The following is an 18,343-nucleotide window of genomic DNA, read 5'->3' as shown; positions in this document are numbered from 1 at the left end:
ACTTACAGGAATGTTGGCCATAAGAGCACGAGAAAGCCGCGCGCTAACCCTTCACCACGCACCTTGCGTGGTTTGTTGCAAATGAGGAGTGTGCACGCGGTCAAATGGACTGTAAACGTTTTGTGGGCTTAAGGTTAGACACTGCAAATGAACAGGGTTGGTTTTGGTTTTGTTTTTTAATTACTTTTTATTATAGTAGATAGATATCACTATAAAACCAGTTTGTTATTAACATTAACACAATATTTTTACATTACAAGTTTTCTGAAATGTAATGTTTAGATATGCAAATGAGGTGGGGACTCATTAAACATGCACCAAATTGCATATATGAAACTGTTTGCAGGCTTAAACTGTTTGTGGGCTTAAGACACTGCAGATGAATAGGGTTGGATTTTTTAAAACTTATATATATCACCATAAAATGTCCCCAGTTTGTTATTTACATTAACACAATATATTTACATGGCAAGTTTTCTGAAATGCTATGTTTAGATATGCAAATGAGGTGGGGGCTCATTAAATATTCACTAATTTGCATATATTTCGGATATATTTCGGATCAACACTGGATGAGGCAAATTTCAAAGTGATCATTTTATTTTTTTGATACATTAGATTAGAATGAGGAAAAAACTAATTTCAAGAAAATGGCCTTTAAAGATTCCATACATTCTTAATGGAAATGACTATTTGAAGACAAAATATTGAATCTAATTAATAGCAACAACAATTTAAAACATCCAAAACACACAATCAATATTGTGCAGGAGAGTGGGAGCTTTCTAACAAAAGTATAAACTAAACAAAATGTTTGACTATGATCGCAGTACTACAAGCTGCAATACAACGTTCACTTTTAGTAAACTTCGGAGAAAACTACAAAAATACAGTAAAATATCAACTTAAATCTTTGTTTTGCATGTTCTCTTCCCACTATTCTGAAAGAGGGCATGTCATGGGAGAAAAATAGCCTAAAATCTTAAAAAATTGACCAGTGCATGAAAAATGATGTTTTCCACCTCCTGGGTGCTGGTTGTATATTATTGAGTAAGCTGCACCATAGTGTATATTTTATTTTTTATATAAAATACCACAATTTTGCTACTTTTGTTGAGTGGCTGGTACATTGTACATGTAGTTTTGGATCAAGTCATTGAATATTGCATTATTAAAGTTCAGCTCATACACTTTAACACCTTTTTTTCCTCTTTTCTTTGTCTTTCCCACAATCATAACATTGCCATTAAAACTTTTAGTCTAATTCAATTTACTGTTCAAATGGCACAGTCTTACCGAGGTCGTTGCAGCATTCAGAGGTCAAGGGTCAAAGCTCTTTAAAACTCTGGCTACTTCCAGTTTTTAGGATTTTGAGCATTGCTAATAAATGAACAAAACAAGGGAAGAATTGTTAACCTGTATTCTTTAGAGGAACTGTCTGGTTTACACAGTGACAACAGTGAAGCTGCAGTGGATGTCAGCACGAGTCTCACTGATTATTAGTCAGATCCATGATTCATCACTTCTAAAGAAGATAACAAATACCTTCTGGGTGAATTAAAAACCCAGAGTCGGTCTCCTGCTGTAATCTTGATTATAATTAGACAAAGGAAATAAGATTGTATTAGCACGTACAGCGGCTGTAGAAAAACAAATGTCGAGCCAAATTCAGGAAACATGTTGAAGTCTGACTGCACCCTGTTCTTTGTTGAGGCTTTTGCTCTAAATAAAGAGCTGCTATTGTTTCTTTTCTTTTTACTGATTTGACAATGTGAAATTAAGGAGGTAGCTAAGACCTGTCCAAAAAAAATATGTTTCTATTATATTACTATTTTAGGCATCTACCAAACAGCAACATACAAGTCGTTCTCAATTCAGAGCAAATGCTGTGTGGAATTTAATCACTGATAGGACTGGACACTATCTGCTGTGTGGATAACAATCTCACTCCCTATAAAGATTTCCTGTTCACAAACATGGCTTATGATTTATCCAGCCTGTGAAACACATGTGGAAGTCATCCTTTTGCCAAGGGTGATGATCTTTCATCACACCCAAGCTTCCCCATGTCCTACCAGATGGTCTCCAGGATAAAGACTTTACTGGTCACAGATATCATCAACTGCTCAGCTGTCGGTGCCGTTAGGCTTCCTGTGGTCGACCAAATCTCCTGATTTGCTCTCTGCAGGAAAACAAATGTTACTCATGGAGACTTTCTGCCAGAAAATGGCAGGTTAAAGTGAGCCCAAGTAACATTGGGTGGACAGGAGATACTGTGACCATAAGTGAAAGTTATTAGATGATAAATGATAAAGCTTAAATTTTGCAGTAAGTAAAAACAAGTCATACAGTCAGCAGCTCACATTAGCCACCATGAGCTATCTTGAGTTTGGCAGTAGTTGCCGTCTTGGGTTGTTTTTGGAGCCAGAAGTGAGCATACAATGTCAGTTATGTTCTGGTGAATATGGGCGTGAGGCGTAAATTCTGTAGGAGCATGATCAGTAGATGGGTCTCAGGTGTGTTGGATGATTAGCAGCAGAGGTGGAGAGAGGCAATGCTCCACCCTTACACACACACACACACACACACACACACACACACACACACAGAGAGAGGGGGGGGCAAGCATAAACAAAGGAAGGGTAAACAACAGGAAACAACAGGAATGAGGGAGAGGCACAGCTGGACCATTACACCAAAGTACTTCACCGGACGAATTGATGTTACTCAAGCATCCTTCAAATACAATAGCTACGTGTTCTGTGGTGTTTTGTATGTTGGAAAAGCTGATCCTGTGTTAACAAGTTGAAGAATCTCATCATCATCCCAACCAACCTTCAAAAACCAGCTTCCTGTGGACCTTTTGAGACATCAGGTGTCAATTTTCAGATCAACCAATAGGGGTCACTCTGTTCCCTTTGTCCCTGTTATGCTCTATGGTTGTGCTTCACCTGAATGATTTTACAGTATGCAGTAAAATGATGCCTTTCATAAAACTCAATTAGCATTGACTGTATCTCCAGTTTCAGTGAGACATGCACACAAAGATATGTATATTTTTACACACACACACACAATCACACACACACACACACACACACACACACACACACACACACACACACACACAGTGGGTTCAGAAAGATGTGATGTACACTCAGCACCCCATCTTGACAGAAAAAAACAGAAATGTAGATTTTTTTTGTTGCAGATTTATTAAAAAAGAAAAACTGAACATTTTCACAGGGTCATAAGTATTCAGACCCTTTGCTCAGTATTGAGTAGAAGCACCCTTTTGAGCTGGTACAGCCATGAGTCTTCTTGGGAATGATGCAACAAGTTTTTCACACCTGGATTTGGATTCTCTGCCATTCTTCCTTGCAGATCCTCTCCAGTTCTGTCAGGTTGGATGGTGAACATTGGTGGACAGACATTTTCAGGTCTCTCGAGAGATACTCAATTGGGTTTAGGTCAGGGCTCTGGCTGGGCAATTCAAGAATGGTCACAGAGTTGTTCCGAAGCCACTCCTTTGTTATTTTAGCTGTGTGCTTAGGGTCATTGTTGTGTTAGAAGGTGCCCAGTCTGACGTCCTGAGCATTCTGGAAAACTATATATATATAAATTTATACTTAAATTTTTTTTTAAATAATATTCCCTGTAATTTGCTAAGGCCCCCCATAGGCTATGAGGGATAAAAGAAATTACATAAGTAGAAAAAAATGAATAAATACAGAATACCTTGATAAATAATAAAATTCAAAAAATAAAATAAATATATAATTTATTTTTTTGCATTTATTTATATACTTTTGTATTTATTTCTATATTGAAGAAATGAAAAATGACATAAGTAGAAATAAATGAATAAATACAGAAATACCTTAATAAATAATAAAATACAATTAAAATAAAATAATTTACATTTTTGAATTAATTTATATATTTTTGTATTTATTTCTACATTTATCCATTTAAAAAAAATACATTTATTTATTTATTTCTACTTATGTCATCTTTCGCGCTTCATACTTGGCAGCCCCACTTTGATAAAAAAACCCACTGGTATAGGGTCTAGAGTTTTCACCTGAAAAGCTTCCAGGCTGCAGCCTGCTCTCCTATTCATAAAAAGTAAAAATAAAAATAACCATGTCATTCAATGTAGATACAAGGAGGTTTTATTTAACATTTTTGTGTACAAACATAGGCTGCAAATGCCTTCCAAACATGTTTGCCCTCAGAATACAGTATTCCTTTTTACAGTTCTACAAGCAGAACATTGAATATTGAACAGGAACAAGAGTTCAAAAAATTGAGGAAGGTAAAAAGACAAAGTGTTTGCAGTTGGTCTACAAGTCTCATCCTCAGCTTTATGTCAAATAAAACAAAACTAGCATATTTCCGAAGGGTAAAGTAGTCTAATTTGAAGTCAGTTTGATGTCGTAGAAGTGGCATTCGAAAGTATTAACTACAGTATGGAAATGTGTCATTACTAGGGTCATGTACAATAAACGGAGATTTGTAACTTTCATATAGAGCAATATGTTCCATATCTTCAGGCTATTCCACAGAAAAATTAAACCTTTTTTGTTGTATTTACTTGTACATGTACAGAGGGACTGAGGTTATGGAGGGTACATGCAGTTACACTGACAATCAACAGACCAAAAACAATGCCGATTTTAGAGCAATATAAGACTCTTTTCTCCTCTATCACATACTGACAGCTCGGCTCTTCAAAGAGACTAGAGGCGTACCGAACCCTTAACGATCATACGTCAGTGGACGCCACAATAAATAAAACGGAAACCAAATAATGTACTCTCTAGTATAATACATATTATACAACTCCATGGAAAAGTGAGAAGTTTGAGTTGCGTGAACTCACAGAATCTACCTTTTAAATTGACAAGAACCTGCAGCTGCTATTCAGTTATCTAAATCAGATAGACAATCACAGTGGCCAGTCTGTTGTACAACACATCTAACTACGGAGATGAGCCGACGATGCAGGAGTTGGGGGTTCAAACGTGTTTGCAGTTGTACACAGTGGTTGTGAATTTGGGATAAAATAGTGACAAACAGTTCAACAGGATGTTCCATAAACAGACTGTAACGTAAGACTTATATTTCCCCAAAGAAAGCACACCATATAAAGACCATTTTTCTAACATTAATTTACCTTTAGATGATATTATATCATAAATAAATAGATCCAGTAGACCTTCTTATACCAAACAGGGACAACGCATAAATAAATAAGAATAAAAGGCATTAAAGGAGCTGAAACTTTAAGAGCCAAAACAAGGACATCAACGTCAAGAAATGGTGTCCTTTGCTCTTATTAAGACTGACTTCAACACGGTTTCAATTACAGCATCACAGTCAGATGAAGATGGCGAGTTGAATGGGCATGTACAGTATCAGAGCTAAGACCGTGCTTAAGGTTAAGGTCCTGTCTTAGTCTTTAAGAGATGAAAGGTGTGTGGCTGTCCTCAGCAAAGGCAACAGGAGACTGAACAACGTTTCAGGCGTCAAACGAAAAAGTGTCGAGGCACGATAGGGTAGAGTAGTGTAGGCAATCGGGACTTCTTATAAAGGTGACGGATGATTAACAAACGAACGGTGGATTCATTCTGTCTCACATCCTAACACAGAGATGCTGAAACATTGTGTGCATGCTACAGTAGGCCAAAATTAGTGGAAGTACATCAAATCTGGGACTGAAGTACGGAAGCCCTGAGAGGCAAGTGAGGAAAACAATTGTAGTGATCCATTTTCTGACTTAAGAACAAGTGAAAAAGGTTTTGGCAGGAAATTCTTCCAAAGATCCTTAAATGATTTTTTGTCTATGGAACAGACAGAAAAAAACATAACAGGACTAACCCATTCTTGTTTTCTTCCAAGTGAGAGGTACTTTTTTAATTTTACCATGTGCTCTAAAAACAAGCTCTTCTGGCTTAAATAAGCATTATAACAACAACAACAACAACAATTAGAAGAAAGATCCTGCCAAAAAATAAAAAAAAATTTACCAACTTTTATTTTTTCACCGTTTTTACAGATACATTTTTTTATCTATTTATTATTATTATTATTATTATTATTATCATTATTATTATTATTATTATTATTATTATTATTATCCTGGCAAAACCTTCTTTTTTCTTTTCTTAAGTCATAAACAAAGGAGAGAAAACCATTTAGTCCCCACTTAGAAAATTAATTACAAGAATTTTTTCCCCCAATTTGCCTCTCAGGGCTTCCATACTGAAGGCATGAAGACTTTCAGAATAAAATCGCGACATTGTTATTTATGGGTTTGATGCAATAATGGTGTTTCAGTCTATATTATCATGTGCATATGAGTATTTATGACTTAACATTTACAACGTTGATATGTATCCAAAAGTCTAAAGACATTTATGTTAAAAACTTAAAATGTGTTATTGATAACATTTACTCATATACCCCTCTATGTTATCTTAAACATGGACACAACCACACACAAGCCCTTATCAGATCCACTAAACTGGTCAATTGGTTTTTGTTTTAAACCTAAGATACATATGGGAAACCAACAGAGATATTTACCATTAAAGGGTCACATTTTTTGTGAACCTGCCCTTTAAATTGGCCGGAAAATGATATGCTGTAAAAATGTAAACCAGATACTCACGAGTTCCCAACATCCCACAGTCTATGATGACACATTTGTGAACAAGACAGCAATAACAAGACCAAAATGAGAAAAGAAACCAATAAAACATGCCTGCATGTTAAATCAAGGACAAATAAATTTAAAGAGAAATATGTAATTTAAGAATTAACAAAATATCTTAAGAGCTTTCCTTAAAATGGCCAGGGAGTTGGATACCTTCAGGCTTAAAGGGACAGTTCGGATTTATTGAAGTGGGGTTGTATGAGGTACTTATATGGTCAGAGTATAACCTACAATAGACTTTTAAAAAATCCAAACTATCCCTTTAATGGGATGAAGAACAGTTAAAGGGACAACTAGTTATTAGGACGTTTGGAGATAAATAAAAACAGATGTCAGGAGAAGATGAAACAAAATTAAATTCCTTCATTAAAACCAACAGATGCTCTCTTCAATGGACGCTTGAGTTGCTCAGGTCACTTGAATTGTAATACAGTAGTTCTAACATTGCATGAGTGCACTTCTGCAGCCACAGATCAATAAATGGTACAAAAAGAGACAATGTCATGTGTACGAGAGATAGAGAGATAAAGAGTGAGTGTGTGAGTGTGTGTGTGTGTGTGTGTGTGTGTATGTGTGTGCTCTATCATGACATTGCATAATGTCTACACTAGACAGGCGATAGTCTCTTGATATGAGACATTTTGCTGAGGAACACCCAGCAGTTAAAGAGCTTGTGCCTTTTCCACAGCAGCATACAGTATGTAACTACAATGTGTATGTTACCTTCATAATAATATCTAAATGAATTATCGATAGGCTGGACAGAACGGCGGAGTAGCATCTAGAAGAACAAGGCTAAATCTTGCTTAGTTACTGCAAGACTTGAAGTCAAGGCTAAGACCTACCACCTTCTTAATCAAACCGAAAAAAATACACATAGAAAAACAAACTGATTTCTCCCCCCAAGGCCCCCAAAATAAATTACAATAATAGCAACGATGATTATACTGTTAAACAAAAAGAAAGAAAAATACAACTTTAAGATTATGTACATAATGTATCTGTAAATACAACTGCTTGCTTTACTCCTAGAAACAAACAAACAACATATTATTTTGGCAAGATGTCCTATGTTACAAGAAGAAGGACATTTCGTCCGCAAAGATATGAACACAGACAATTCCTATGTTAGAAAATATATTGCTTCCTGGGTATTTGAGCTGAAGACTACCTTGAGACACAAACAACACAAACAGAAGAAATTTTGCTTTTGTGGTGAAAAACCGCAGGCAGTCAGATTGCAGTGTATTACTAATCATTGGGTTCCGTTTGTTCTCTTACAGTCCCTCTTCAAGCTGTTTGTCTCTGACTCCAACTGCCGTTTGTTTACGTTGTAAACACTTTAACATACAGGTGTTGGCTTCCAGACACAAAGAAGACAAAGCCAGTGCCGTGGCAGCTCTGGATGCTCATTTTTAAGTCCCACAAACAGACACAAATGTCTTGTCTTCTCAGAAACAGAGCGCTGAGATTATGTAAGACACAGAATTTTCCTCAGCAGGACATGAAGACGTGTTGGAGATGGATAAACATATTTTGCAGGAGTCTTGAGTCGATGATTGTCCAGAATAAACACAGATTTAGAGCAATGCCCAAACACAAAGGTACATGGAAATTCTGATTTGTTGATTAATTTAAGAAAGACATTTCTTCGTTTTTTTTAAATTCATGAACCACATAAACAAGCTGTGAAGGTTCAATGTTTAGACCAACAAAGAGCACGGTGGAGAAATGTAGATGGCCGATGTACCCACGTCATCACTGAAGGTAGAAGGAATCCTATTAAATATCAGTTAATGAGGGATATGGACTGCAAGGACCTCGGCTCCTCTGAGCTTCAGAGGTCCAACGGCGCCCTCTTGTGTTTGAGGCGGGCAGGAAAGGACAATCCTTTGTAGCTGCAAGATGCAATCTGGTCAGTCAATTCAAAAACATACTACTACTGGCTCACTTTGAGCCACAGTCCGTCTCTTTTTCACTCCTTCATGTTCAAAGTGTCAGATCAGCAGAGTCAGTGTCAGCTCTATACTTCAGTGGAGAACAGGATGCTCTGTCGTTTACTGTCTGGGGTGGGGATCGTCTCCAGCTGGAGGAAATACAGCAACACCTGGACCTGAAAGGAAATATGAAATAGATAAATGAGTTGTCAAGCTTGCAGGTTGCAGGAGATGGGGTTTGCAGAGCATGTTTTTCTTCACAAGTCTCAAAGTGCAGCTCACCTGTGCCATGACTTCCAGGGACCAGCTGTCCCCCATACTGATGGGTTGGGTAGGGTTAGCAGGGATCTTGCTGTCCTTCTCAGAAGGCCTCAGCAAGGTCGGCCCGAACACCGTCGCCAGGTTGTGGAGAGACATCTTGTTGATGCTTTCCTTCTCTGCCACCCTGAAGAGAAGAAGTGGTGCAGAGAGATGACAGAATGTGAATATCAGAGCTGCTTCAGTTCTTAATTCCTACAACAGTTACCTTCCAAAAACCTAAAATAAATTACATCATTTTATTTAATTAGCTATTGTCCTGACCAACAAATATTGAATTTTCTGTAGTTTTGCCTTTAAAGAAATATCAAATCTAACTCTACATCTTCCAATCTACTGCTTGTTTTATTATATATATTTTTTACATTCAAATCTGAAAAAAAATTTAATCCTGAATTTGAGTACTTGGGTAAAATAAGTTATTATTATTATTATTATTATTATTATTATTATTATTATTATTATTATTAATAATAATAATAATAATAATAAACAAAATCAACTTTTTTTAATCAATATGATGTATAAGTTTCGTCACTGAAATATGGGTATATATGTGGGTATATATATATATATATATATATATATATATATATATATATGTATGTAATTTATGGTGTAAATTGCTGCTAGACCCATTAATACAGGTGCATGCAAACAGCTTTTTAAATGTTTGAAAGACTAAACACCAACAAATATGGATTGAGGCAAATTATTTGTTAAACGAAAACATGAATTTTGGAAAGTATTACATCTATATATTTTTTAATACATTTCTCTTTTGAACTGTCTTGCAACTTGAATTTTAGATACACGAGTCAGAAGAGACATGCAGAAAAAAAAAGAATAAAAAAAAGATTTAGACTTTTGGATGCCAACCTTATGAATGAAGCTTCAAAAAACAAGGAAAACTATAATCTTACAATCCACTACGTACAACCATTAATGCACGTTTTAAATGCACCTCCTGTGTATTTATGGCTTGTCTTTGTTCAAGTATCTGTATTACTTGTTCTTTCTGTGTACATGGGCATTCCTTGTCTACATATTATGCAATATGTGTGTGTTTACTTACCTCTTCAGGTGATCCAAAAGGAAAAGGAATGTGACCAGGTTGGGTTCTGGCAGCGACAGCAGTAAGTTCAACATACAGCTCTCTTTGGCCACACTATCAGACAGGGCTGCACAGAGGCAGAAGAGTAGACATTTAGGAAGTTGCACATATTTATAATGAGCTGTTTGAAAGTGTCAATTGCTCTGTGACTCACTGATGCCGCCTGCAAAATTGGGGTAGAGCTCATCAGTGAAGAGCGGCTCTGGCAGCTCTCTGAAGTACAACTTCAAGGTCCCAGCGATGGCATTGACGTCCATCTCACTCATCATCACTGACACGTCTTTATGATCTGCAGACAATTAAACAACATGAAGACAGGAGGCTGTGCAGCGGAAAAAGAAAGACGATATGATGGGGAAACACCTCGGCGCAAGCAGCAGTCACCATGCGTCTTATTTTCCATCAATATATAAGAATAAAGGACACAAACTCAACGCAAGATACATTCACAATGAGCACACACTAAATGAAAATGTCAGTTCGTAAGGAATTAGTTCACATCAGAGAAAACACCTCATGTTAACTATCAGTCACACAGAGCTACAACAATGATCACCTGATCAACAGAATGAGAAATAATGGGAAAAGGGTTTCCTTCAAGGGATCGTCAATAAATCCTCTCAGCCTTCTTTCCTAGAAATTCATCCACAATAAAATTAAATTCAGAATAGAAAATGTAATAGTCATTTGAAGATAATCTACCAGCGGTGGAAAAGGTATTCAGATCCCTTACTTAAGTAAAAGTACTAATACCACACTGCGGAATTACTCCACTACAAAAAGTCCTGCATTCTAAACTTTAGTAAAAGTACAAAAGTATCAGCATCAAAATGTACTTAAAGTATGAAAAGTAAAACTACTCGTTATGAAGAATGGACCCACTCAGATTGTTTTATATATTCCAAATATATTATTACATTATTTGTATTGATGCATTTATGTATGAGTGTTTTAATTTTGTAAAGATAGGGCTCATTTTAACAGCTTAATATACTTTTATGAGGTTTAATAAAAAAAAAAAAAAGTCTAATCCCTTAAAATTGATCAGTGTGTGTTTCATGTTAAATCTTAACTAGAAAGTAACTAAAGCTGTAAATGTAGTGAAGTAATAAGTACAATATTTGCCTAAAATGTAGTGGAGTAAAAGTATAAAGTTACATAAAATGGAAAAATGGAGTACACATAAATATTGTGCATATTCACATACAATAGAATCTATTAGGACTATCACTTTTTTTCCCTTTATCTGGCTTCTATAAAGGTTTGGGGATCTTAGAACAAGCCTATGAAATATAACAGAAAAATGGTCATACCGAAGTGACAACAGTGCAAATTAAATGAAACAGATGTTGACTTTATTATATGAGACCAAAGGTATACTTACTTGTGTCAAAGGCTGTCTTCAAGGCCTGAATGTCAGTGGCCACTCCTGATACTCTGTAGATGCCCACCTCCTCCATTCCCCTCCTTTCAATTTCCTCCAGGCACTGCCGGACGATGTAGGGCACCTTAGAGCGCTCTCGCCTGGTTAAAAACAAACATTAAAGATCACCAAAAAGCAGTTTAAATAATGTAAAACACTTAATAATGAGGCATGAAATGTTTTGTTCATTGAGACAAAAGGGAAATAATAAGGCTAAGAGCTGTGTTTTGCATTGTTATGACTACTGGAAGGGCTTGTAAGGCCTCTGGCTCTTTGCTTGTGTTTCTGTTTAAATGTTTTTTTCTACAGCGCTAATTGATTTTTGCTGGTAAATCTAGTTAAAGTCCTCATTTATGTCATTCATCAGCAACAAAAATGGCCACAAACACACAACACACTGATGCTTCTATACATGCTCTCTCCCAACTCTCTCCCTCATTTCTTCTTCTACCTTCTTTGCCCAAAGAAATGAAGGCAAAACATGTGCATTCACCCAGTAGGAAATAAAATGCAATTTACCAGGAATGGAAATAGTAAATATTATGTTTTGCTATGGAAACGGTGAACAATAATGCAAAAATATGCATGGTTTGTACTTTTGTTTTTAGTCTGCACAGGAGAGAATGAGGATTTGTTAATGCTAAAGTAAAAATTTGTCTTTAACAAAGTGCCACAGTCGTCATGTGAGGATAAACATCCAATTGGAGGTAACAGCTAGGCAAACATATGTGAGGATTCAACACTACAGGTCAAATTACAGTGAGATACATGTTAAATTTAAGCATATGCACATTATGGGATGGGAGGAGTGAAAGAAAAAGGTTTGCACATAGAATGGATAGAAAAAGAGGAGGTCTAGAATCGAGCCCTGAGGAACTCCACTGGGAAATACAAATGTACCACTGATAGACCGTTTGAGGGAAGAATAACTGTTTGGAGTTTATCAGTACAGGTGACCAGATGATTACTTTTAATTAGGTCGCCTATGTGTGTTTAAATGTCAACTCACTTGGTCACTGTGGAGATCTTGACTCCAAACACCCCCATGGGTTTCCGTGAGGGCATCCTCTTCAGGCTGAACTCTCGGCTGGTGAACTTCATGGAAAGTTTAACCTCGATCTGACACAGGAAGAAAGGGCTTCAAGTTAAAACAGGTTTACAGAGGGTTACAAGCCTAACATCCATCTGCAATGGCTTTATATGATCTGGAGGAAATCCTGACATGTTAAAACCAGATGTAGACTTCACAGAGAAATCAAGTGCTGGAGGATGTCCTGCAGAAACTGTTGTGTATTTCTCACTGCTGTGTGCTACTATAATATGAATGTAAGGCTGTATCAGAGTAACAGTGACACCTAATATAAGTATTAGAGACACTGATAATCATAACATTTGTCAGGAAAGCAATACAAAAATTTAAAAATAGGATTATTCTACTCACCCCGTTCATTGGAATAACTGTTCTCTGCCAGTCTTTGCCTTGGAGAGTCGGAGGGTCAAGCTGGTGGAGGCAACACAAAAACACAATACATGTCAGCATTTAAACTATATAGATCAATATCAGCATTTTACCTGTAATTTTACATTTGCAGGGGTAGAAAGTAACTATCTTGACACATACAGTCAGTACAATTCCTCAAGTAATGATACGTATATAGATTAGGTGATTTAAGATGAATGTGCATGTGAAAAGATGAGGACTAGGGTAAATCTAGTGCCTAAATATAGTTACTAGTACTCAATCTTCTACTTTATATACATAAAGCAGATAATACTTTTGCACTTCAACTTAAATACAATTTTGAATGCAGTTTTTCTACATTGCTGTATTGGAACTTTCTATTTTACTTTGTTTGATTTTTAGCAAGTTATCAGGAGGGAGCTATAAAAAAGCTGAAATGTAGGAAGTGTATAGGAAAAAGGAACATTCTCACATATTTCTCATGAACTACGGCAGCTTACATGGATTTTTAATGATTATTTACTGAGTTACCTGTGCCAAGGAGGTTGTGCTTTCACTTCTGTTTATTGGTTTGTTTGTCAGAAGGATTAAAGAAAAACTACTGGCTCAGTGTTCATGAAACTTTGACTCGAAATGTCGAGCCAATTAAAATTTGGAACGGATCTGAATCGCAGGGCAGAAACACTAATTATTTTTCACTTTTGTACACATTGTGAGAAAGGGCATTAGGCCTTAGTGGAGGTCTGCGCTATCCGAGTGCCCTTATAAGTGAGATTATGTTACCTTTATGTGCTGGTATTCAATTTATGTACCGCTCAGTTATGTCAACAAAGCAGTGCATGAAGTTATAATTGCATCAACAGTAAAAATCCTCTCTCTATCATATTGGAATGTTTTCAATGGTGGGTTTGTTGTTATGTTAGATCCCTTAACTGTATTTTCATAAATATGATAAACAAATCTGATTTGTTTAAAGACACTAAATTCACACCCAAACATGCACAAGCACACTCAGATCTGGAGAGACGTGCCATCTGGGTCAATAAAATCTGAGTACACAGAAACATCTGACACAATAAAACACACACACACACACACACACACACACACAGTATACTGTATGTTGTATGTTTATTGAGGCTGAGCCCCATCTGGTTGCGTGCGAAGCTGGATCATGTTTCTCATAACTGAATCACTCACTGCTGAGAGTGCTCTTCGGTTTGAGCTGTTTATCTACACAAAATTAACTTTCACGATAAACAGCAAAGCTCCTTTTGCTTCCTGATAAAAAATGTTTTAAAAGCTCAAGTTTTGGGCCAACAAATATGATTCTATCTATCGGTCAGAGGTTTAGTGAGACATGTGCTGTTTAACAGCATTTTCAATAAATCACAGAGCTGTGAAACTACACTGTGTTAAATACTGACATGAAGCCAACAGCGTGAGCTGGGATACACACTGCGTAAAAACACAAAATAAATAGTGTGATTTGAGATTAATGTGCATGATTCAAAGGAGAACTTTACCTATTTTCACTGGCTTTGTGAGGAACATATGCAGATTAACAGTATTTGACATCCCTTGTGGGGAGCAATTTACTACCCACATGGCAGTGACATAAAGCCAGTAGAAATCGGTAAAACTTCCCTATAAGAAAGAAAAGATGAGGACGAGTGTAAAAATAATTGTAGTGTTTGTCCGTAAAAGTATGGAGCACATGTAGTGAAAAAAACGTATTTGTAGTAAGTTAATAAACAAATAAAACATATATTTTTTTGCTTTTTTTACTGCATGATATGGATATTGTTACTTTCACTGAGTGACTTTTGACACTTAAAGTGTAAAGTATTGTGAAAAAAAAAAAAAGTTTAAAAGCCTACATCTTGTGCTTTTTTGGGTAGTACTGAATTATTTGACTTTTTTAAAATGCATAAAGCTGTTTGAAATTATTGTACTAATTAAATTACTGTACTGTGTATAAGTATAAGTTTGTTGCTTGGTTATCATTAGAACTTAATATTATTTAATATTGAGTAGGCCGACTGTACTGTCATATAGTGTATTTCTATTAAACCCAGTACAGTAATCTAATAATTGCAATACTTTCAAACAGCTTTATGCATAATAAAACAGTCAAAAGAAATCAGTAAATAGCAGAGCTTTCAGTTGTATCACTTAATATTCATGTAATATGATTTTAAATGTCAATTAGTTGGTAATCTGCATGAGAAATAAAGAAAAAACTCTAATAATTTTCTGCTTATAGTGCTCAATTTGACATGACCTGGACAGATCAATTTAGAAGGTTATTACTGTGTATTTTCATGTGATATAGACATATTTACATGGATGCTATGTGAAGCTATCAGCCACTCTGACAAGTTAATGGCTGCTTCATTTTGTTCTAAACATCCATTTGGTTGCTAAACCAGTAAAACTGAACAGTAATCTGTGGGATTTATCAGCCACTGTAGTTTCTACTGGAGACAGGAGCGGCAGTTTCTTACCCTGGATTTATGAAAAATCCTGCTGGGCAACTTTCTCACCACTCTGGGAGGTTTGTTATGAATGACATCATCTGTCAAGAAGCGATCATGTGGCAGGATTACCAAAGGAGCCGCTAGGTGGAGCATGTGACTGTAATTCAGTTTGGCAGACAAGGAGACTTTTCCTAGTGTAGAAGGCTACTGCAGTTTGAACAAAGTGTTCAGTTTACAGGCTGCTGTTTATATAATTTCAGTGACACAACATGATGTAATGTTGCACCATGTTTTAAAGATTGATTCATCTAAATATAATTCATATAAAAGGGTAATTATTGTTTTTTCTTGCTTTTGTGTAAATCAAAATCAAAGAAAGACAGTAAATATATGTTGGACACCATATGTGTTTTTGTGTTGGTTTCATCTCATACACACACACACACACGTACACGCACACACGCCCTGCTGTGGGTGGAGGAGTGAGAAAAGGAGGTTTTTGGACGCCATGAATCAAAAACGAGACTCATGTTTCGTGCTAAATCTCTCCATCTCTCTATTGTATCTCTGCTTTCCCTCTGAGTGACACTTGGCATTATCCCGCAGGCTGGCGTCGTCTTGGCAACCTAATCACCTGCTATCTAGACTTGCTATCAACCTGCAATCAGCCGGTCTCATGGCCAGACGGCTGAGGACAGTGTCTGTGTTGTTGTTTTTTCCCCGGGAGGAATTATTAGGATTTAGGCACTTTTTTACGACCGGAGAAACTCAAAGTGATGATGTCATATCCACATGTGCAGGATGGCATTTCTGTTACTTAATAACCATTAGAGACTCTGGACTGTGAGTCATGTTTTAAACAGCTAAACCTGACGGCACACTGATAGCTCCCTGGCATGAAAATTGAAGCCTTGCATCGAGAATATCCCGTCATTTCTCTCCATTAAACCAACCACCACTCACCCATTACATATTAGGGCAATTAAGCCAATCAGCCAGTTTTTACATCATGCTCAGTTTAAGTTGTTCGCTGAGCAATAATATGGATTTCATGCTTTGTGGCAGTGGTGGTGACATAACTGCCTATCAGTAATGAGTCATGTTGGGTCTGCTGAAAGAGGGGGGGGTGACGTCATGTCATACCGGGATCTGTCCTTTCCCCATGATGCGGTCTGTGCTCTCTCCATCCTCTTTGTTCTGCTTGGTCTTGTTGTAGCACTTCTCGTAGCAGAGCAGCCTCAGGGTCTGAGAGCCCTCCAGCTCAATCTCAAACTCCTTAGGGGAAGAAAATAAACGAAAATAGTCAGGAGAATGTGCAAACACCACCACCGACAGGAATAAGAACAGGAACGACGATGTACCTCTCAGCATCCACTTTCCATTTTAATTCATACATCCCACCACACAGCTGACCAACATTCCCTGTAATTATGTACGGGAGCTCTCTGCATATGTTTTGCACATCGTTCTGAGGGCCCACACTGTGTTGGTTCACTTAGCATTTGGACAGATGTGAGTCATCACCAGCAGCTTCTCATTAGCTGATATTATTTCCACTTTGCTGAGCAAAATCCTCAAAGAGTCTCCGGGTCCACGATGGAAAGAACTGTGCCGCAGATGATCCGATCCGCTGATTGTGTCTCAAAGCTCTTCTTCCTCTGTAGTGCTAACCTCCAACATCCAGCTGTGTAGTTACTGCATTCATGTTTGTGTGTGTGCCTGCTTGCATGCATATACATTATGTATATGTGTGTGTTTGCTATAGGGGTAAAGCTGGACGGCTAGCTGATTACAGGAGCAGATGTCAGATTCATGATAGGCAGAACAAACTGTACCAAGAAGAAAATGTGCTCATGAAACAATCATGACATGGTTTTCCAATGAAAGAAGGATATCACAAAGTCCTAATTGATTAAGATGAGGCACTACAGGATAAACACTTTTTTAAATGCACTGGTCAATTTTAATATTTTGGGCTGTTCCATTTCATTCTTACTGACTGCCATACAGAATTTACACTGTAAAAAATGTTTGAAGAAATACGGTAAAACACTGTCAAATTGCATCAGAAATAGGACGTGAAATTAAAAATGGAATATCACCGTAGTAGATGCTTTTCATTACCTTAAATCAAGGAATAATACAAGACTTTTAAACTTTAGAAAACACACATTTTTTCATGTAAAATTAAATGAGAAATACCATAATGTCACAAGGACACACCTACCCTTAAAATAAAGGGATTATTCAGTCAATTTTTTCAGTTTTTGATAATATTTAAATTTCAAATTACAGTAGAAAACCCACTCACTAATTTTTTTACGATGAAGTTCTGGCAACCACAGCTGCCGGCATTTTACCGTTAATTTAACCGTTTTTTTTTTGTTTTTTTTTACAGTGTATAGAACTTTTGCTTCCATAACAAGTCTTCTTTCAGACTAGTGGAGAGAAAACATCTAAAATACACATTTATATGGTTATTTTGTTATTTCATTTTGTCTATTCTCCTAAACTCAGCAGAAGTTAGCATTAGGTAATGGCTACATTTTGTATATTTAAATCTAACATTTCCAAAAAATTCTAGTAGAAAAATAATTGTCTATGTAAGTAATCAACAGTTTCTTGGTGATATCTATTAATTATTTGTTTTATTCACCTGTAGTGTTTTCGTAATCTCATGCTCCGAGCCATTGATCCTCACTTTAGCAGCACTTATATACACAAAACTGAAAAGCTTTTAAGTTTGGTCATATATTATTCATAGTCTGATTCATGTCACATTTTATTCCCAAAACATGTCAAAACTTGATTTTTTTGTTGGCAGTTGCCAGTATTTTCTGATTTATGGAGTGATAAAAATAGATATCCATAATTCCCCATGTAAAAAC

General features: G+C 36.5%; 1 protein-coding gene across 2 annotated transcripts in view; it reads right to left on the bottom strand.

Annotated features, from left to right (window-relative positions):
- Positions 1-6,638: 6,638 nt before the first annotated feature.
- bcr (BCR activator of RhoGEF and GTPase) overlaps positions 6,639-18,343 on the bottom strand; it is a 108,479-nt gene continuing 96,774 nt past the window's right edge. For both annotated transcript variants that reach the window (XM_059357797.1, XM_059357798.1), the window contains exons 16-23: positions 16,599-16,730; positions 12,955-13,014; positions 12,523-12,632; positions 11,475-11,614; positions 10,245-10,379; positions 10,052-10,157; positions 8,941-9,103; positions 6,639-8,834 (exon numbers count right to left, since the gene is read on the bottom strand). In XM_059357797.1, coding sequence (XP_059213780.1) covers positions 8,745-8,834; positions 8,941-9,103; positions 10,052-10,157; positions 10,245-10,379; positions 11,475-11,614; positions 12,523-12,632; positions 12,955-13,014; positions 16,599-16,730 — 936 coding nt within the window. In that variant the 3' untranslated portion in view covers positions 6,639-8,744. The remainder of the gene's footprint in view (positions 8,835-8,940; positions 9,104-10,051; positions 10,158-10,244; positions 10,380-11,474; positions 11,615-12,522; positions 12,633-12,954; positions 13,015-16,598; positions 16,731-18,343) is intronic.

The sequence above is a fragment of the Centropristis striata genome, chromosome 19, assembly GCF_030273125.1.
Source record: "Centropristis striata isolate RG_2023a ecotype Rhode Island chromosome 19, C.striata_1.0, whole genome shotgun sequence".
NCBI lineage: Eukaryota > Metazoa > Chordata > Actinopteri > Perciformes > Serranidae > Centropristis > Centropristis striata.
The sequence above is the reverse complement of the archived record's forward strand: the minus strand, read 5'-3'. Positions and strand labels throughout refer to the sequence as shown.